Source organism: Eumetopias jubatus, unplaced genomic scaffold (genome assembly GCF_037043125.1).
Source record: "Eumetopias jubatus isolate StellerSeaLion01/CBP00866 unplaced genomic scaffold, mEumJub1_p1.0 scaffold_12, whole genome shotgun sequence".
NCBI classification, from domain to species: Eukaryota; Metazoa; Chordata; class Mammalia; order Carnivora; family Otariidae; genus Eumetopias; species Eumetopias jubatus.
Window position 1 is genome coordinate 87,783,215 of NW_028274818.1, and position 22,200 is coordinate 87,805,414.

Consider the following 22,200-nt stretch of genomic DNA (forward strand, 5'->3'; position numbering starts at 1 on the left):
CATATATACCCACACAAATATGGCCCAATTTTTACCTCTAAAAAAAAAACAAAAACAAAAACCCAGAGAAATGGAGGAAAAAGAGTAGTCTTTCAACAAATGATGTTGGGATGATTGGCCATCCATATGCAAACAAAATGAACCTTAACCTTCACTTCATACCTTATATAAAAATTAACTGAAAATATGGGGTGCCTGGGTGGCTCAGTTGGTTAAACGTCTGCCTTCAGCTCAGGTCATGATCCCCGGGTCCTAGGATAGAGCCCCAGTATCGGGATCCCTGCTCAGTGGGGAGCCTGCTTCTCCCTCTGCCCCCCACCCCTGCTCATGTGCAAACGCTCTCTCTCTCTCTCTGAAATAAATAAGTATAGATCATAGATCTAAATGTAGAATGTAAAGATATAAAACTTTAGAAAGTGTAGGAGAAAATTTTTATGGCCTGGAGTTAAAGAGTTCTACATGACACTAAAAACATGACTCAGAAAAGAAGTGATAAAGTGGACTTCATTCAAATTGAAAAAAACAAACAAACCTTTTGTTCTGCAAAAGACACTGCTATAGAATGAGAAGGCAAGCTGCAAGCCGGAAGAAAATATTTGCAAATCACGTATCTGACAAAGGACCTGTATCCAGAGTAAAGAATTCTCAGACTCCTAAGTATAAAAACAACAGCCTCACTACAAACACACCAAAGACTTGAACAAACATACCACCAAAGATGATATAAGGATGGTAAATTCATTCATGAGAAGATATTCCATATCATTAGACATTAAGGAAAGGCAGGTTAAAGCCACAGTGAGATACCACTACACCCCTATTAGAATGGCTAAAATAATAATGATAATAAATACTGTGAATACAATGTGCTGGCAGGGATGCAGAGCAAGAGGAACTCTCGTTGATTGCCTGTGGGAATGCTAAATGGTAAAATCCCTCTGGAAAGCTTTACACACACATATCATAGGTAATGCTAGCTTCATAAAATAAATTAGGAAGTATTCCCTTTCTTCTCTTTTCTAGAAGAAAAAGTGTTATTTCTTCTTTAAATGTTCGGTAGAATTCCACAATATAAATTTCATTTCAAGCACTTCTTTATATATATATATATATGTGTGTGTGTGTGTGTGTGTGTGTGTGTGTGTGTGTGTGTGTATATATCTCCACACACCATATGACTTAATGAGCCCACTTTTAGGAGTTTACCCTTGAGAAATGAAAACTTTATGTTCACACAAAAATCTATGAATATTTATAGTAGCTTTCTTCGTAATCACCACTAAAATGTCCTTTAGTGGGTGAATGGATAAACAAACAGTTGTACAGACGTACAGTACAATACTACTCATCAATAAAAAGGAATTAACTACTCATACATACAACTTGGATGCCTCTCAAAGACATTATGCTAAGAGAAGTCAATCTCGAAATGTCGCATACTATATGATTCCACTTATATACCATTCTTGAGAAGATAAAACCATGGTGATGGGAAACAGATCAGTGGTTGCCAGAGGCTGAGAGGGGGTGGAGGTTGTGACTACAGAGGGGCTGCACAGGGGATTTTCCTGGGGTGATAGAATTGTTCTGTATCCTGGTTGTGTGACGGTTACATGAATCTATACATGTGTTAAAATTTTCAGGAGTATATACCAAAAGAAAAAGTTAATTTCACTGTATGCCAATTTAAGAAATTAAATAAATGCTGTAGGTCGAAAGTAAATGGATAAAAGATGGTTGGAAGGAGGGAGGGAGGGAGAGGGAAGAGAGTGAGAGTGAGAGGGAGGGAGAGGAGAGAAAGAAAAAGAAATAAAAAGAGGGAGAGTAGGAGGGAGGAAATAAGTCAAAAGACTGAAATGAAAAAGGAGCTGGCCAAGAAGAAGGTATAAGCAAGAAGGATAGTATGCTATATACCAGGTAATTTATCTTTTTTAAAAGATTTATTTATTTGAGAGATAGAGAGATCACATATGAGGGGGGAGCAGAAGGAGAGGGAGAGAGAGAAACCCAAGCAGACTCCCCACTGAGCACAGAGCCCGACGTGGGGGCTCGATTTCATGACCCTGAGATCATGACCTGAACTGAAACCAAGAGTCAGATGCTTAACCAACCGTACCACCCAGGCACCCCGCTATGATACCAGGTAGTTTAAAATAGTAAATTAAAATGCATAGAAACAGTGAATGTGGGAATGCCTACTGCATAAAATATAATCAGTAGTATGGAAACAAATTTTAGGAGTGCTCCCAGATGGTGGAGGAAGGAGACCAAGAAATGAATACAATCGTGAAAAAAATGGTAGATGTAGAGGACAAACAATATTTATCCAGGGGTAAATGGGTATCAGATGTTCCTGGAGAAAAGACCGGGGCAAATGGAAAAGCACCTGTATCCAAAGTAGAGCTCAAGATAAAGAATGAACTGTACAGAAAAAATATTTTAATTGTGCAAGGTAAACACTAAGACTGAAAAGTGGTCATGAATCTCAAATAACATAGTGTCAAAATACATAAAGCAAAAACTAGTCAAAATGAAAGAAGTGTACAGAAATACCATAGCAGGAGGGTCTTAAAACATACTTTGTCAGTCTTTGACAGATAAAACAAGTAAAAAAAACAACATGGATATAGATGACTTAAATAATTTAATTAGAGTAATTCCTAATTTCCTCTATCTTAAAGCCTGTGCCCTTTAATGAGACAATCACCTTTTTCCTTTGCACATAATTGGTGATATGTTAGCTTGCAAGGAAATCCTCACTAAATCCACCCCCCCAATGCCCACAAATTGCTCAGCCCACATTTTCATAATGGAACTACAAATCCACGACACAAACATGAAACAGAAGATCATTAGGCAGATAAGAAGGAATAGGAATCTATGAGAGCCTTAAGAATGAGAGCTCCTGATGTCACTTCTGCCAAGAATGGGACAGGCAGTTGATTAGGGTCGCTCCATAGGGTGGATAGGAGGTGTGGAGGACCAAGCTGTGGTTAGTGACCAGGAGTGTTTGTGCTGGTCCCAAGCCCCCACGTATGATGCTTTTCTCTAGGAACACTCTCTATGCCATGTGTCACTGATGGTCAGAGGTACCTAGAGAGGATGCTCTTGAAAAGACAAGAGGGGGGAGATGTGGCAGTCCCTGGCAGAATGACTCCATAAGGGCAGGCTCAGGAGAGACGTCATACTATAGCAGTGCACAAATGCACCAGAGCGAAGGAAGAGTTGGGGGGGTCAGAGGGTTCGATGAGATCAACAAAACTGGAGTAAAGGGAGCAGGGAAGTAGGAGGTTAAAAGGTGATCGGTGGGGTTGGAGGAGTGTCATTCCAAGTAAAGCTTCAGGTGCCTGGGTCGGGATGGAGAGGCGGTCCTAACAGGAAGAAGGTAGATGTGTCACGTTTGGTTTCAGATTATCTATTGTGTCTTGGTACCTCCTCCAGATTCATTTGTATGAAAATCACATTGGAGGGATACTCTTTTAGCCTGGAGATGTATCTGGATCGTTATATAATTTGATTTGAATTCTCCCAAAGGAGAAAGGGAATCAGCATTTGCTGAGCCTCTGCCATGTGCTTTAAATTCCCCTGTAACGCTACTGTCCTCCATAATTAGGGTCACCCTAAAAATCTATCGTCCAAAGTGGAACTCTTTTGAGAGTGAAGGGATAAATGGTATAAACTGAGGCTGTCCTGGGCAAATGGGGATGAATGGTCCCCCGAACTATTATCTACCATCCCGCTGAGTCGTCTGTGGTTTTACCCGCATTTTGGAGAAGGGGGTGGGGAACCAAGGGTCAGAGAAATCATTTAACCAAGATCACCCAATTAAGTGAGAGTCAGGGCAGAGGTAGGATTCAAACTGGGGTCTGTCTGACTCCAGAGTCTGCGTGTTGCTAATTTAGCTCCCGGTCGCCTCTGTACTAACGCTCCACCCTCGTTTCACTTGCCGTGACTTGACAGGCTCTCTTCTAGACAGACACTGTGACGGTCCCAGCTGGAAGTCTGTCAACACAGATAATTAGAGGTGCGATAACTGTACCCCCGCCAGCAGTGGCAGGAAGCCAGCTCTCCCAGGAGCCCTTGGCCACAACGCACTAGGGGTGACCTCAGTGCTGCGTGTGGGTGCCCAGAGACCCCAGGTTGGTTCGCTTTGCGGTTAGAGCCTGTCTGATGAAGCCACAGGGGATGGCCAGTTAAGATGCCTATGGGAAGGGGATTCTGATGGATCCGAGGCTCACCAAAGCCATAGCATCAGAGAATCTTGGGGTTAGAGGAAGTAACAAGTGAATAGGACTTCGAAGGGACACAGATCCAGGGGTAGACTTTGGAGCAAAGGGCCAAAGAAGCTTGTAACTAGAGAGGGTGTGGCCGGCAGTGGGGAGGGATTGGGGGTTAACCAAAGGCCCAGGTAAGCTGTCAGCCACCAGAGGGCCACAGGAATAGGAAAGGAGCAGGGCAGGATAGCAAAAATACATTGGTGGCTCTGTCATTTTTTTTTTTTTTTTTTAAGCCTCTTGAGTCTCTCTGCTCCCATCCCTGCTGTGATCTCAGGGTAGGTGCTGAGGGTGTCCATCTGATCTCAGTGAGGTAATCCCAGGTCTGTGTGTTGTTCACCAAAGGTTCTGTAATCCAGATCATGAGTTTTTGAGCCTCATTCTGCAGAACCCAATTGCTCTGTGGTTTTTGGAGAACAGGATGGGGGGCCCTGAAGGCCAAGGGCAGTGGGTTCTTAGAGGCCGGAGATGCACAACTGAGTTGTTTTTAAAAAATTTAGTTTAAATAACACAATTAATACAAAAGTGCTTTCTCTTTGTAATAAATTCAGAATGTGACAGGTAAGGCTGAAGTCTATTTTGCCCACAACCCCAAAACCAGGTTTCTCTACCTCTTCCTTAGATATAGTCATTACATTAAGTAAGTTTGGGGTATATCCTTCCAGGTTCTTTTCTATATATTTAAATTCACATATGACATTGTAGAAAATTTGTTGTTTTATTTTTTTAAGTTTTTAATTTTAATTCTAGTTAGTTAACATGAAGTATAACATTAGATTCTGGTGTACAATGTATGGAAGTGATCCAACACTTCCATGCAGCACCTGATGCTCAGCAGAAAATCTATTGTACTTTTCTCCTGAAGATTTGGAGGGCCCTGTTTTTCAAATCCATTTATTTTGACATAATCTCAAAATTACAGAAAAGTTGCATGGCTAGTACAGGGAACATCCGCATCCTCTTTACCTGATTTGCCAGGTGTTCATATTTTGCCCCATTTGGCTTATCATTCTCTCTATTAAATATTTTTATAAATGTATATTTTTTTTTCTGAGCCATCTGACAGTAAGTTGGAGTATATGGTTCCCATTTGCCCTAAATACTTGAGTGTGATGGAACACTACATCAAGAACTAATGATGTAATGTATGGTGATTAACATAACATAATAAAATGGAAAAAAAAAACAATGTAAATACTTGAGTGTGTATTTCCCAGGAATGAGAACATCCTCTTACACAGGCATGGTACAATGATCCGATTCAGGAAATGTACATTGACCCAATGCTGTGATTTATTCATAGTGGGGATCTACGTTGCCACAATCGAACCGTTGGTGTGCACATTTTTCTTAAAAAAAGAAAGAAAGAAAGAAAGAAACTTTGTACTATCATCATCTCTCTTCACCTAGCCATTTTGTTCACCATGTTCGTGCATATAGATAGTCCATGTGATTAACATGTGCATAGTATTTTGCAGTCTGAATATGCACGGATTAGTTACCCCTTCCCCTGTGGAGGGGCACTCAGTATTTCCTATGCTTTGTCATTGCAGACATCCTCAAACATAACTGAATATTAGTGGGCATTACTTTGAATAGCTGTTCTGGGGACACCTAGGGAGGACAAGTGAGGACCCATGATGTTGAAGGAAGTGCCTTTTAAAGGAGTTGATAAAGAGAAGCTTCTGGTTATCTCCCACAATGTGTGAGATAAAGGCTTTAGAGCAGCACAATTCAGATTTTTCTAATAGATAGTTGTATTTTGGGTGGTTGTGGGGTGGTGGGTCGGGGGAAAGAGTAGGAAAGTTTTTGAAGAACAATTCTTAGGAAAATAGTTAACCGTGATGCTGTCTTTTTATGGATTCAGCATTGTCTTAGGTAACTTTCAGCAGCACGCAGAAGGCCTTCTTTGCTCTGAGGACCCTTTGATGGAAACAGCCAGACCTCACCCCCCACCTGCTTCACATCCAAGGCGAGCAGTGTTCTTTGGATCAGGACACTTCTCTTCTGTACATTTAGCACACTTCCACCAGGGGGGGAAGGTTGCTATTTCTGCTTTGTGTGAAGCATTTTGTACCATCTGGGCTGGCTGGATTTCAACAAAGATAGTAAAGAAACATTTATCAAGAAAAATCAAAGTCAGTCTCGCCAAGTGTGGTCTAGAGAGATTTGCTTCCTCAGTACATTGTGGCTGGGAAACATGACTCTACTTTGAAAAGCTTCAGGAGGGACAGGCCTCTGGATCTTAGCCTGCAGCTACTGTCACCTGCTCATGATGTGGTGGTTTCGGGAGCTAGAGCTCTTGAGATGTGAATGCCAGCAGGCCCAGAATCGACTCCACTCCATTCCTTTCCACGGCAATTTTTGACCTCTTCAGTGGAAGATAGATCCAAAAGGACAAGAGGGGAAGGAAGGATCTATAAGGGCTAGCGGGAAGATGGAGTCATATCTCAGTCACGAATATTGGGTTTGGGAGAAGCAGAGGCCCAAGGAGGGGTCATTCTTAAAGCATTAATTTTAAAGATTGGCTCAAGACCCCAGCACACACTTGTCTTGTCAAGAGCTCCTTCCGGAGCTGTGAACTCGTAAACTTACAGTAGAAGAAAGTTCTGGTGATGGTCCTGTGGTGTCAGTTCATAACATGGGGAGTGAGGTGGGAAGGGGGTGTGGGCCTTGACAGAAGAGATGTGAGCCGTTCCCACTTGCATATGTGTTGCCAGTCAACCAGACAGACAAGTTTCTGGCACGTCAGCGCGCCTCAGATCATGTTTTTATGCAGCTTTACTCCGTGATAGATGTGTCATTACAAGATCCCAGCCTAGGAACTGGCACATGCTATTTTCCCTGGAAGGCTCAAGAAATGAAAGAAAGCAACAGTTGGAGATTATATTCTATGGGGAAGATGCATGTGGATCTTAAATTGTATCATCCAGAAACGCTTTACTTAATGTGTGCTGTGTGGACCACCAGCAGTAGCAATATCACCTGGGAACGTGTTAGAAAAACAAGTGAGCAGCTGTCCCTCCAGAGTCACTGAATCAGAATCCATCTGTAGGAGTGGGTCCCAGGAATATGTGCCTCACAAGCTGTGTGGGTGACTCTTATACACACTAAGGTTTGAGGAGCCCTCTGGAAAGGTTCAAGTGGGAAGGTCAGATGCCTTATTCTCAAAGAAGAAGACCCAGATGTCCACTTGGAAATGGTTAACTCTTCTTAATAAAAGTGGACAAATGTAATGAGAGGGGACCCTGAATATGTGTAATAATAATAATAAAATGGCAAAAATATAGCTGGCATTTATTGACTATTCCCTGAGAGCCAGGTTCTGTGCTAAACGTGTATATTCTGCATCCGATTATACTCTTACAACAACCCAATGAAGTATGTATCATCTGCATCTCATTGGTCAAGAAATCGAGGTCCCAAACTGTGAAGTAACTGCAAAGCAAGATGCAAAACCTGACCTCTCGTAGCCTTGTATCCACTACACTATGTGACCTGCCTGTGGACTCATTAGCGATCAACTATACTTTGAATAAATTTGGTTTTCTGTATTCCTGGGGGACAGGATCAACATCTTATCTTATCCCCATGTCCCCAATGCCTAACAGAATGCCTAGTGCCTCATAGGGACCTGCTTATTGAACTTAACTGAGTCAAAATCGAAGAGGAAAAGTTCTTGCTTTTGGTGCAAGAATGAGGCACAACCTGCATGAGAATGACATGGAGCGAGAATTCAGCCTGTGGATAAATGGGAGGAAAGGCCATATGCTACGGTGCAGAAACACGTCGGTGCAGAATAAGTTACCACTTGTGTCCTTGGGCCTCTTGTCACCCCCCTAGGAGTCCACCAGCCCTTTTTCCATCTCATGTATTCAGTCCCAACCCCTTCCTAGTGATATGATCTTAGACAAGTCAGGTGGCACTCCCCTTGCCCCCAACAGCAATGGCTAGCTGCTTGGGTGTAGGAAAATAAAGAGAAGATCTACGAATTTAACGAGGGCTGGGTTGTTTTTTTTTCCCCCCAGATAAATAAAATGGAAAGAAAGAGGAGCAAGAGAGTTGAGGGGGTTTCCAAGGGAGTGATTATAATGCACTATGAACTCTAGGCTGGGGGTGAATTTTTTTTTAAGATTTTATTTATTTATTTGACACAGAGATAGAGAGCACAAGTAGGCAGAGAGGCAGGCAGAGGGAGAGGGAGAAGCAGGCTCCCTGCCGAGCCGGGAGCCCGATGAGGGACTCGATCCCAGGACCCTGGGATCCTGACCTGAGCCGAAGGCAGCCGCTTAACCGACTGAGCCACCCAGGTGCCCTGGGGGTGAATTAAATAAAGGCAAGAGGGAATGGGGAGAAGATTCAATAAAGATTGTCTCAACAGACTGATTGGTGGTGTAAGACTGGTCACAGTGGAGTACTAAAGTTAATGAACTGGGAAAATAGGGAGAGGCATAGGCTCGTGGGGTATGTGAAGAGGAGATTGAGAAAGTGGTGTAATTTCTGGGATGATAAACTCCAGGGAGGAGATGACTGTGATAGGGCAGAAGCAAAAGTTTTAGGAGGTGAGGTGGTGCTTTATCCTCTACTTTCCAGTATTCTGTTTCTATTGTATTATTGTACTTATGGAACACTCACGAAGAATGTCGAGGGGCGCCTGGGTGGCTCAGTTGTTAAACATCTGCCTTCAGTTCAGGTCATGATCCCAGGGTCCTGGGATCGAGCCCTGCATTGGGCTCCCTACTCAGCGGGGAGTCTGCTTCTCCCTCTCCCATTCCCCATGTTGGTGTTCCCTCTCTCACTGTGTCTCTCTCTGTCAAATAAATAAATAAAATCTTAAAAAAAAAAAAAAAGAAAAATTCAAATTATAGCTGGGGTCATGGATGTCTATTGTCTTCCTGCCTTTGATGGGATTGCATTTATCATTAACTATGGAGCTATTAATTTCAGATAGCCTTTATCCTGTGAAGGCAATTTCCTGCTATTGTAGCCAATTGCAATGATTCAATGGTTTTCTCCTTTAACCTATACATATAATGAATATTTTAAATAATAGGTTTTCTATGATTGAACCATCTTTGCATTCCTGGTAAGAGTCATTCTATATTAGCCTTCTGGCAGATCGCTTGATTCAATCTGCTAATGTAATACTTTGGATTTTTCTATCATAATTGAGATGGTTGGCACTGTATCCATATGACTCCCATTTTCCCATCTCCTTCCTATGGCTGCCTATGTAACTGGCTTTCAAGTTGACTCCTGGCTAACTTCTTTCTGTTTCTCTAGGCTGATGTTCTATTCCATCTCATCCTTCCTATACCCAGTTGTGTCTACACTACTGACCCTCTGCTTCCTTTCTTCTTTAAGCCAGTCTCACAGCCTCCTTTACTCAGTGTTCTTCATTGAGGGTGGAGCCTACCTGTAATGCTGCGATATTTTTCCAGCCTTCTCTCTGGGCTGTCTGGGTCATGGTTACGGGTGCCCCGTGGATGACAGGTGCACCCTGGTTTGGAGAGCAACTCTTTCTCTTTTAGCTTTTGCTTTTTGAATTGAGGTAAAATTCACATAACATAAAATTAAGTATTAGCCATCTTAAAGTGTACCATTCACTGGCATTTAGTATATTCACGGGGTTGTGCGACCATCACATGTATCTAGTTCCAAGAAATGTTATCACCAATAAAGGAAACCCCTTCCCCATTATGTGGTCGCTCCCCATTCCCCCCTCCCCACCAGCTCCTTGCCACCACTGGTCTGCTTTTTCTGTCTCTGGATATACCTGTTCTGGGTGTTTCATATAAATGGAATCCTACAACATGTGACCTTCTGTGTCAGAGTGCACAGATGTTCATAGCAGCACTATTCACTAGAGCCAAAAAGTGGGAACAACCATGTCCAACAGATGAATGGATAAACAAAGTTTGAGGGGTGCCTGGGTGGCTCAGATGGTTAAGCGTCTACCTTCGGCTCAGGTCATGATCCCAGGGTCCTGGGATCGAGTCCCGCATCAGGCTCCCTGCTAGGTGGGGAGCCTGCTTCTCCCTCTTCCTCTGCCCCCCTCTCTCTCTGACTCTCACAAATAAATAAATAAAAACATTTATAAAAAAAAAACCCAAAGTTTGATATATCCATACGAGGGGATAATATTCAGCCATAACTGTAGTACTGACATGAGCCACAGTGTGGATGAACCCTGAAAACATTATGTGCGGTGAAAGAAGCCAATCTTTCTTGTTGGCTTTGTGGAGCACAAACTTAAGAGAGCATACAGCTAATCTTGGGGGCACAGTGGGTAGAGCAGTATGAAAGTCGGAAATCCGTTTTGAACTCATATAGAGCAGAGGCTACATCTTACCAGTCTGTCTCGCTTTGCATGCCTCTTAGCTTTTGATGTTCCTAGTTACAATTCCTATTAAATGAGTGGGATGCCAAGGACTTGTCCACACGTTGTCCAGCCCTCACTGGTCGATGCTTAAACATTGCGGGGCTATTAATGCTGAAATTGCGTTTTCTCTTTTTAGTAAGAGATGCTAAAAACCTTGTACCTATGGACCCCAATGGTTTGTCAGACCCTTACGTGAAACTGAAACTGATTCCCGACCCCAAGAGTGAGAGCAAGCAGAAGACCAAAACCATCAAGTGCTCCCTCAACCCTGAGTGGAACGAGACATTCAGATTGTAAGTTAAAATTATCGCTGCCCAGCGTGGGCGGTGGGGGTTGGCTTCTGGGCCACCTGAGATCAGAGAGTGCCCCTCCCGGCTTCCATTTCACTTCCTCCCTCACTCCCTCCTTCCCTCTCCTTCCCTCTCCTTCCCTCCCTCCCTTTCTCCCTCCTCCCTCCCCTTCCTCCCCTTCCATCTGCATTTTTGCATTGCAAGCCAAGTAAAAATTGGAACTTATTTTTTTTAATAGAGTTGAGAATGTCTGTGGTGTGGGGAGTGGGTGGGATAGAAAGTAGTGTGATGTGTTGCTAGGTGAAGGCAAGTTGTGGGAGAAGCTCTGGTCTCAGTGAACAGTGGGACATAACCCATAGGGTGTGGTGATAACCCCTCTAGGGCTGAGTCTGTGGGTATGGATATGCTGAGTCTGCAGCCTGTTGAGAGTTCTCTGCCACCTTCCATGGAGGATCTTCCTGGGCCAGTGCTCAAGAACCTGGGGTCACTTTTTGATGCACATGGGCCCACAAGGGTTAGTGACATCAGCCAATATTTAAGGAGCATATTCTGGTTATAAAAAGCACTCTATTGAATGACCTCACTTCATTGGCCATTTCATCCCCATTTAACCAATGGGGCTTGTAGAGGTTAAAGAATGTGGCCAGAGTCCCCCAACAAATATGGGGTCGAGGAGGATTCAGCTTCCAACACTCTGACTCTGGAGGCTACGGGCCAAAAGCATGATTCCTTGTGGGAGCCCCATTCCCCCCGTTTCCTCTCTCAGGGCAAAAGTGGGGGTGCACCTCAGCCTCAATCAAGGACATGCCTCAGAACAGACAGTTTCCCCCGACCAGCACTGACAAGACTGCTTCCTCCACAGATGTCCTCAGCCTCATGCTAACTCCCATGTGTGCAAACACTCATGCAGTTATATAATTGATACCCATATTTCTTATAGCGACTATGTCAATAGGGTTTCCCGAACATCACGAACTCTATTAAGACTTAAGGCAGCAGAAGCAGCTAGAACTGCTCCTGTTGGAGCTGGCCCAGGTCCTCTACCCAGCTGAGCCACAGGCTGTGGAACCTGAGAAGCTCTCCCTCCCTGGGGAGCTTGCCTGGGAGCGAAACGGAATATGTTGCTTGCAACAGCTTGTAATCTTTAAAAATTCCTACCTTCGGGCCTTGTCCTCTTAAACATTTCATCTGCTTGAGAAATCACTGTAACGTCCGCTGACTTCTCTCTTTTTGCTCTTGGTAGCCAACTGAAAGAATCAGACAAAGACAGAAGACTGTCTGTAGAGATTTGGGATTGGGATCTGACCAGCAGGAATGACTTCATGGGATCTTTGTCGTTTGGGATTTCCGAACTGCAGAAAGCTGGTGTTGATGGCTGGTAAGCAGGATTTTGCTTTGAAAGCTACCATATAGCTTGGTCCATCGAATATGGGAAGAAGGATGTTTTCCTTTTTGTCCTAAAAGTGAAATACTAAAGCAGAGTCACAGAGTGATGGCTGGTAGATCGGATCTGCCTCATGGAAATGTTTTATTTGGTCCTTGTACTTAAAAAAAAAAATCAGTTGCTAGTATTTTCAAAATCGGGACATTTTCCATAAAAATCTGGACTTCTGGGGGTGGGTGCCTGGGTGGCTCAGTTGGTTAAGCATCCAACCTTTTTTTAAAGATTTTACTTATTTTTTGAGAGCGAGAGAGAGCATGAGCAGGGGGGAGGGGCAGAGGGAGAGGGAGAAGCAGACTCCCCACTGAGCAGGGAGCCTGATGCGGGGCTTGATCCCAGGACGCTGGGATCATGACCTGAGCTGAAGGCAGATGCTTAACAACTGAGCCACCCAGGCGTCCCAAATGTCCTACTTTTGATCTCAGCTCATGTCTTGATCTCAGTGTTGTAAGTTTAAGCCCTGCATGCCCAGCATGGAGCCTACTTAAAAAAAAAAAAAAATCTGGATTTCTGGTTTGCAAAGCCAGAAATATCTGGATGCACTGGGCCTAAAAGGCCTGATCTCAGTGTTGTAAGTTTAAACCCTCCATGCCCAGCATGGAGCCTACTTAAAAAAAAAATCTGGACTTCTGGTTTGCAAAGCCAGAAATATCTGGATGTACTGGGCCTAGAAGGCAAGAATTGAGAACAGGTAAGTAGTTAGTTAATGCCTCCTTCAGACAGGACATGACTTTTCTGTTTGCCATAGTCTCCACCACCCCCTATTGCTTTATATCCATCTAACTTTACACAGTTACATGTCTTGACTGGCCCCATGGGCACTAAAGTGGCTCTCACAATATACCCTAAAGATACACACAATCCACTGTCAGATTCTGGCTCTGTAAGAAGATGCTCCTTCGTTGGGACTGCTTACCAAGCCTGGCCACGGAGGTGCTGGGAGGTTACGGCAGTGGTCAGCTGCAGTGTCTCCTTTGTTCTACAGTTTTTGCTTCGTTCCCTTCTCATGGCAAAAAATCCTTGCTCAGTATTCCCAGCGAAGAGACTAGGTGAGCCGCCTTAGCAATTGTTGGTTTCACCGTCATCTGAGTAAAAGGAGTCAGAATACAAAGTCCAACCTGGCACCATAGCTTTGAGCAAAGTGGGGATTACTGGCTGCCCTTCTCTTTAAGAGAAATTGTCTCCTTTCTGAATGGTCTCACTGGGGGCTTTTCCAGTTACAAGTGAAAGAAAATAAAAATCAGACCAGTTTAGCAAGAAAGAGAATGTGTCACCTGGCCCACACATCCTTTCCATTGCTCACCGTACAACCTCCATGTCTCTCCTCCCTGTTCATCATAGACTTTGTTGTTGTTGTTTTTTTAAGATTTATTTATCTGAGAGAGAGAGAATGTGATCCGGGAGGGCGGGGGGAGCGCAGAGGGAGAGAGAGAACTCAAGCAGACTCCCCGCTGAGTGCAGAGCCCGACACAGGGCTCCATCTCACCACCCTGAGATGAGACCAAGAGTCAGATATTCAACCGACTGAGCCACCCAGGCGCCCTTGTATTTGCCACAGACTTTTATTCAAATAGATTTTGAGTCTCTCTCTAGTCCATTCTTGTCACTAGAGATCCGTCAGGTATAAGACAGACATGCCCTCATGGCGCTTAGCTTCTGGAGTGAGAAGAAATGACACCAATGACTAATCAATGACAACATGATGACAGATGTGAAGGAGGATGAAAGCCAAGTGGGTACAAAAAAACAGTAGTACTAAGGTGTGTTAAAGCACAGATCACAAACGGTTAACAACAGAATTCTCAAAAAAATAGGTAAGGAGCATTTGTCACAGTTTTCCTTAGCTCACGAATGGGGAGACCACGAACATCAATGGCTGATTCCGAAGGTTTGCGAAGCTGAGACTGGTATACCAGGAGACACAGGAATGCTGAAGTCACTTTGCTAAGTTAGAGGTAAAGCCGGCTGCCAAACAGGGCAACGAAATCACAACCTTGGAGGCGATCTGTCTACCAGACTGGAAGAACTTCTTTTTTTCTTCTTCTTTTTTAAAGATTTTATTTTTAAGCAACCTCTACACCCAGCGTGGGGCTCAAACTCACAACCCAGAGATCAAGAGTTGCATGCTTACCCGACTAAAGCCAGCCAGGCGCCCCAGACTGGAAAAACTTCTAAAAGTTAGCGTTTTGTCTTCGCAGAGCTGGGAGGCCATCTGGGCCCTACTGTCTTGTGGATTATAAGTAACAGTTCTAAGTATTAGACTAATAAGTAGTAGCAGGGAAGGAGATAACTATTTAGAAAATGTTCTTGCACGACAGTGAGAGGTCACACTGCCATCTTTTTGCCATTTTCCCAGTCCACATAGGTGCGGCAATTCTCCACCAAATACTAGCAAACCAAATCCAACAATACATTTAAAAAGAAAGTCACCCACCACGACCAAGTGAGATTTATCCTGGGGATGCAAGGGTGGTTCAATCAGCATGATACATCACATCAACAAGAGAAAGGATAAAAAAACCATACGATCATCTCAATAGATGCAAAAAAGAAAAAAGCATTTGACAAAGTACAACATCCATTCATGATAAAAACTTGGGTGATTTTTCTTAACATATGGATGATCTGACTTTGCATGCTGCCATCAACACTAGTGACAGATTGCATGTTCCTTCCTCTTTAAGTCAGGCGTAAGGACGTTAAGGAGAAAGAATGTATGATCTCCCAGGGGCGTCTAAGTGAGACAGGAGAGAGAGAGCGTAATGATAATAATTACCAGAGCAATAGCTACCACTTATTGACTCTTAACTGGATGCCAGGTTCTGCGCTGATCACTTTCCAGGTGTCCTGGAGTCACACATTGATACCCACGAATAGCCTCTTTCTTTTCTGTGATGCACCCAGACTTTCTTAGGCAGTTTCGTGACCTCCTGGGGGTGAGAAGGGGACCCTTCTGCATGTGGTATGCCTTCTGGGCTTGACTGCTGCACAGCAGCTGATCCTGCCTGGTTCCCGAACCCGTGCCCACTGAGGCTGGACGGGTTCCCCTACCCACCCCCGCCAGCTTTGGAACCTCATTTCTGGCTTCCTGCTGGAGTCCCAGGTCCTGGCCTGTTGCCTCTCGTTGTGAGGTCCCTCCGCATAGTGTCCCATTTTTCCCACTCCCCAGGCTACCTGTGTGAGCCCTTACTTCTCAGCCTCTTGCATGTGGGCCAGGAGCGCTGTCTGAGTGATCTCTATATCCCTGGCCTGCTGCAGCTGTGATGTGTGGCCCTCCATGTAGGTCTCCGCCCAGGGCAGAGAAGGCTGGGCAAAGCCCCTCTGCTTTTGCCTTACCCTTGCTCACTTCTCATGGTTCTTCAGGCCCAAATGGGCAGGACTCTCTCCCACTGGTACCACCTCTTCCTGGACTGGTGCCGGTCCCATCTGCTCCCTGGAAAGAGCAGAGTGCAGGGAGGACGAAAGGACTGAGTCCAAAATATCCCCACACGTACACATCATCATCCTTCAATTCTCCCACCAGTTCTGGGCGGGGTGTCGTTCCTGGGATCAGAGTAGTCAAGCAATATGTGAAAGGACACACAGCCCGTACATGATGGTGCTTGAGTTTGGGTCCGGGTCTCTGGGATGCCAGGGCCTAAGCACATGCACATCCCATTCTGCCTCCTGGTACAGGGGTTTGGCAGAGGCCTAGAAGGTAGACGGGTCGTTTTGACCTTGGCTGTCCTAAGTGGATGGATGCTTTGTGACTTCAAGTGAATCACTTCACCTCTCTGTACTCCAGCCTTCTCAGCCATTACAATTCCATTAGTGAGGGCTAATTGCAGCATGCCTCATCCCTCCTCCTAGGAGAGTTGTGAAATTGATGGAATTATAGGAGGGAACTTTTGCTGAATAAAAGCCCTCTTCAGATTTTGCAGATTAAAGTCCTCTTTTGCAGATAAAAGCCCTCTTTGGATTTTGCAGCTAAAAGTCACCCCTAAACGATTCAGGACCAAGACATCTGTGATGCTGTCTTGACCGTAAATGGATCAAATTCTAGAAATTTGGATTCCTGTCCCTGTGGGGTCTTGGGTGAGTTCCATGCCATCTCCGAGACTCAGTTTCCCCATCTGGTAGGGGATGAGCCCTCCCAGCTCTTCTGTTGTACTATAATTGAAGACCATGCAGCAGAAAGGCAAAAGACAGCTGTGTGAGTTCCCAGATGTGGCACGCCAGCCTCAGGCCCCTCATCTGCCACTTTGCCACCAGCCCCGCATCTGTTGTCAGATCCACTCCTTTGTTTCTAATTTTATTTGTTTTTGCTGTCTCCTTTCCTTCCCCTTGTTTTCCAGGGGTTCATCTGTTCTGCTATGGTTTATTTTTCTGCAAAGAATGAGCTCTGGGATTTACGTATCAATTCTGTGTTTCAGTCTTCTTTTCTGTGGGTTTGTTGGTGGTTGCCTGTGAATTTCAGTCGAACACTTTGCTAATTTACTTTTCCTCTCAACGGACTCTGTTCTTCAGGAATAAAGAACAGGCATTGGAGGGAATAAAGATTTCCTCTGAGCTGTGATGTGTCGCACTCCAGTTTTTGTTGCTTGCTCAGGGTTTGCAATTGTGTTTTTAATTTCCTTTCAAGCGTGCTTTTATTTGGGCATTTTGGAAATCACTGGTGTTAGCTTTTTGTTTCATTTTTCATTATTAATGTCAAATGACAGTGTTAGTACTTTATGGTCAGAGAATATGTCCTGTACGCTTTTCTTTTCTTTCTTACTTTTTTTTTTTCCAATTTAGCTTAGTTCAGTGTTACTAAATGTTCTGTGGACACTTAGTAAAAAGATTACCTTTACTATTTGTAGGTCATGCATTTCAGTGTTGATTAGTTCCATCTTAATATAATATCCAGATCTCTTATGGTGTCCTTTTTTTTTTTTATTTGTTTCATCTGACCAAAATGCACAGTGCTCATTAAGATTCTCCCAGTAACGTTTTTTGGAACATTTTCTTTCATTTCTGATGTTTTTTTGCTTTATATGTGTGTGGCATCATTATTGACTACATAGCTCTTCAAGACCTATTTTCAAAAATGACTGATATCAACACAAAATTATGTCTGTTGCAGTTAATACTCTTTGCCCATGATTTTGCCTTGTTGCTGGCAAAAGTGAATATACATAGCAAGTACCTATATACTGAATCTTTGGGTTCATGGAGGTTTCTTTTTATTTGGAGAACAATACATAAAATTAAAAAAAAATGAGTAGTAAAAAATAGCATGTTTGAAGCTGATAAATGCTATAGAGAGGGGCACCTGGGTGGCTCAGTCAGTTAAGCGTCCAACTCTTGATCTCAGTTCAGGTCTTGATCTCAGGGTCATGAGTTCAAGCCCCTCATTGGGCTCCACACTGGGCATGGAGCCTACTTAAAAAAATTTAAAAATAAATGTTATAGAGAAAAGTAAACAAGAAACAGGGATAGGGAATGCTGGGGGTGGGAGGAGGGTGATACTCCAATTTATTTAATATAATTCTCAGGAAAGGACTCACTAAAAAGGTGACACATGGCAAAGACCTGAAGGGAGGTGAGGGAGTGAACTTGTGGAAATCTAGGGAGAGATTGTCCCAGATGGCGAGAACAGCAGAAGCAAAGGCCCTGAGGCAGGATTGCGCCTAGTAGGTTTGAGGGTCAGCGAAGTGACCTGTGTGGCTGGAGCTGGATCTCCAAAGGGGTATCAGCGGGGAGCAAGGACTGGCAGGATGAGGGGGCCTCGGCAGATCCCACAGGGGCCTTTTAGGAACTTCATCTTCTGCCCAGAGTAAGTTGAGGAGCCAATAGAGGAGGACATCTGATTGACCTTTCAACATGTCTCCTTTGGTTGCAGAGTGGTAAATACTTGCCTAGTGGATCCTGCCCATTTTCTTATGTTTAATCTCAGTCCTTTGATTTGGTATAACACGTGGCATGTTATTGGATTGGAAAACAAACAAACAAACAACCAGACCTGAATCCAAAAGTCTTTCTTCTTTTCCCTAAGGAAACGTTTTAATGTTTATGGTCGTAATTGCCACATTTCCATCGTGATGTTTCAGATTCTGAGGGTTTTTTTTCCTTTCCTATTTCATTCTTTTCTTTGTCTTCTTGTGAACAGACAACTATTGTATAATTGTTAACTTAAATTTATGTTTCTTTAAGCTTTCTTTTGTTATTACTAATAATGTAATTTTGGTCTTATTACAAATCCCACCCCTCCCCCCAAAAAACTAAGGCTTTAGAATCAGACTTCCTGGGTTAGAGTCTCTGCTCCTCCATTTCCTAGCTGTGTACCCCTGGGGAAGTTACTTTGCCTCTCTGACTCCTTTTCTCATTTGGAGATAATAGCAGTAATTATGTCCTAGGATTGTTAGAATACTAAAGTATTTAATATAAGTGAAGCGCCCAGTGTCTGGTGAATCGTAAGCACTCAGTAAGTGGTAGTGATTATTATAAATCACTTTTTAAAGTGAGTATGCTATCTAAAAAGGAGACGATATAATGGAAACCATGAAGTGGATCATAATACCCAGATTTAGCAATTTAACAATTATACAATAGAAAATATAAATAAGAAAGCAAAATACTATCCCAAATCCCATTGTCCAGGGATAATCACTATTGACATTATTAAGAGGTTTTTTCTGTGTGTATTACGTATGTGCTCACGTGTGTGTGTATGAAACAAAAAATGAAATTTTACTGTACATACTGTGTAGCAGCCCTCATTTTTCATCTAACAATGCATTATGAACACATTTCCTTATAATTCAGTAATCTTGGGCAACATCATTTTCCTGTGGCCCGTTCTATAGATCTGCCTCAACTTACAGAATCATATTCTTATTATAAGATGTGTAATGCTTACCTAGAGAAATAATTCTACAGTAAACATACTTGCAGCAAAACTTCTGTGCATAGCTTTAATGATTTCCTAAGAAATTCCTAATCCTGGAATCAACGGCTTTGAGAACATATGTACTATTAAAATGTTTGCCAAACTGTTCTGCAGTTTTTTTCAATTTACATTCTCACCAGTGCTGTGTGATACTTTTCATTTCACCCACACTTGTCAACATCTGGTATTGTAAATTTCAGAAACAATGCAAAGATTATACATATTTTGTTACTAAGTATACATATTTACATAATTTCATTATCATACATATTTTGCTACTAATTATGTTGAATATTTTCATTTGTATATTGTCATTTGTTTGTATTTATAAATGACTATGTCCTGATTTTGCCTGTCATTTTCTTACTGAATTGTAAGAACTGTTTACATAAGATGGATCATAATATGTCTTTCCTGATATACATGTTGCTATATTCCCTCCTTTCATGTTGTATATTAATTTTGGTAATATGCATTTTTCTTAGTGATATACAAAACATTCAGTTCAACTCTAATCAATATAATAAATATCAGGTTCAACTGCCAGAAAAATTTCTCAGGGTTGTCTTCCAATCCCTAATTGTTATCTGAATTATCCATCTTAGTGTTCATTGTCTCCAGTGGATTTTTGAATTTAGTAATTACATTTTCCTTCTGAAAGTAGCCTTTTCTAATCTCAGATTGTTCCCTTTTCAAAGAAGCATTAGCTTCTTGAATCTCATTAAAAGTATGAACTAGATATTTTTTAGAATTTTCTCTCTTTTGGCAATAGTACTATTTCATGGGAGGTACTTACCTGATTTCTCATTGTTTCTCTTTATTTGACTGAGTGTTTCATAGATCCTGTTATTCTTCTGTGTCTGCCCATCCTTATAGGCAGATGAGCACAGGAATGATGAGTGTCCCAGTTGTAATTTTTCAAAATCAGACGAAGGGATAGTCTTTTGTATTTTTTGGAATTCTTCTTTGTCAGAACAGGGATCCTGTTCCCTAGAGCCATTTTGGAGAGATCCACAGCTGGAAACAGCTACACAACAAACAGTCAGCCCTACTGCCCTATAGGGGGACATTTTCCCCGTGTCAAAGTTGAAAGGGGTCCCTGCTTCTCTTTTCTAACAGACACAAGTCTATTCAGGGCAATAGGGACAGCATACTGGCTCCCGCAGACAATAGCGAGGGCACAGTGACATATCCCATCCTTCCTGAATATGGATCAGAATGGGTGGCTGTCATCCAGTCCCTGGTGGTCTGGCTCAGGGTTGTTAGTGGGATTCTGTCAGGAGTCCCATTGACAGGTCACCGCTGGTCAGTCCCCCCTGATCTGTAGTTTCCAAAGTGGCTTAGACCGTTCATAGTTTAGATGGCACATGGTTGGGGCATTGGTAATACTGAACTGTACCCTGGCCAAGCTGTTCTCTGGCCATTGCTCCTTCAAACCTTCAGATTACCACAGAGAGAAAGTCTCAGCCGGTGTTGCTGTCCCCGTAATGTTCTTCAACTCGTGCCGCTGGCTGAGCTCCCGTTTTAACAAGGAGGGGCAGGCATTAGTCTCAGAGCCTTTGGAAAGCAATGCCGTCAACTTGGACTTGGGTCACTTTGATTTGCGTATGTTTATTTTTTTACAGTTACTTTCTACTTGTAACCTGTCGGCTTCATTGTTAAAGTGAGTATGCTATCTAAAAAGGAGATGATATAATGAAAACCATGAAGTGGATCATAATATCCAGATTTAGCAAAATCCACAAAGGCAAATAATGTTTGCCAACCACTGCTCTGTGTTCTCTTACTATTATTTAATTTGTGGGAGCTCCTAGACATTGCTGCTGTGTGGATAGCACCCTACTTGATTGCCAACAAAAATACAGATATTCTCTTATTTTTGTATTTCTTTTGGAAATTGGGAAGAGGACAATTGACTCTTTTTTAAAAGATTTATTTATTTGAGAGACAGAGAGAGTATGTCAGAGAGTGGGGAAGGGGCAGAGGGAGAAGCAGACTCCTGCTGAGCAGGGAACCTGACAAGGGGCTCGATCCCAAGACCCTGGGATCATGACCTGAGCCGAAGGCAGATGCTTAACCAAGTGAGCCACCCAATGTGCCCTGAGGACAATTGAATATTAAATGTAGAGACAGACGCAGGGGTGCGAAAAATCACCTCTGCTTTGAATCACCTCTCCTCCTATTTTTAGGAGCTGCTTGAGGAAGTTTTGTGAGTGGAGGAAAAAATCATTATGAAAATTGTGAATTTGGGTTAGGAAGTCTTTCTTTGGGAGTGAGGAGTTCTGGGATGTTCTTTCCCTCTAGCGACTCGGATGTCTTTGAGATGACCTTTTCCTTCCTCTCTCTCAGGTTACCCTTTGAGTAGATGGAAGCATCTTTGTGGTCAAAACCATACTGAAAGCCATCTCGTTTATTAGGATAATGTCAATATCCATAATGGTGATGATGATTTCTTTTATCACTTGCTAAATGCCAAGCACTGTGCTTATCATTTTGCATGAGTCACCATATCTCAGCTCCACAGTAATCCTATGAAAAATACCTTTTTTTTGAAGTAATCTCTATGCCCAACATGGGGCTTGAACTCACAATCCTGAGATTAAGAGTTGCATGCTCTGACTGCGTCAGACAGGTGCCCCTGAAAAAAACTCTTGTTCCAATTTATAGATGAGAAAAATTGAGGCTCAGAGAGCCTAGCTAGTTTATCCAGTGACCCAAAGAGGCAAGGGCAGAGGTGAGATTTGGACCCAGGCAGAGTTTGACTCCAGAGCTGGGGAATTAACCAACAAAGGGATGCCATCTCTCAAGGGGTTAATACAGGGCACTTTGGGAAGGCCTCTGCAGAGAAAACAGCATCAGGGAGACAAGGTCATAGTCATCCAAATGCTGCTGAGAACCAGGGT

At 43.1% G+C, this 22,200-nt stretch overlaps 1 protein-coding gene across 3 annotated transcripts in view; it reads left to right on the forward strand.

Annotated features, from left to right (window-relative positions):
• PRKCB (protein kinase C beta) overlaps window positions 1-22,200 on the forward strand; it is a 316,975-nt gene that overhangs the window by 201,717 nt on the left and 93,058 nt on the right. For all 3 annotated transcript variants that reach the window (XR_003607171.2, XM_028090400.2, XM_028090399.2), the window contains exons 6-7: window positions 10,793-10,949; window positions 12,190-12,324. Coding sequence is in view for 2 of the 3 variants with exons in the window: in XM_028090400.2 (XP_027946201.1) it covers window positions 10,793-10,949; window positions 12,190-12,324 (292 nt within the window). In the remaining variant the exon portion in view is untranslated. The remainder of the gene's footprint in view (window positions 1-10,792; window positions 10,950-12,189; window positions 12,325-22,200) is intronic.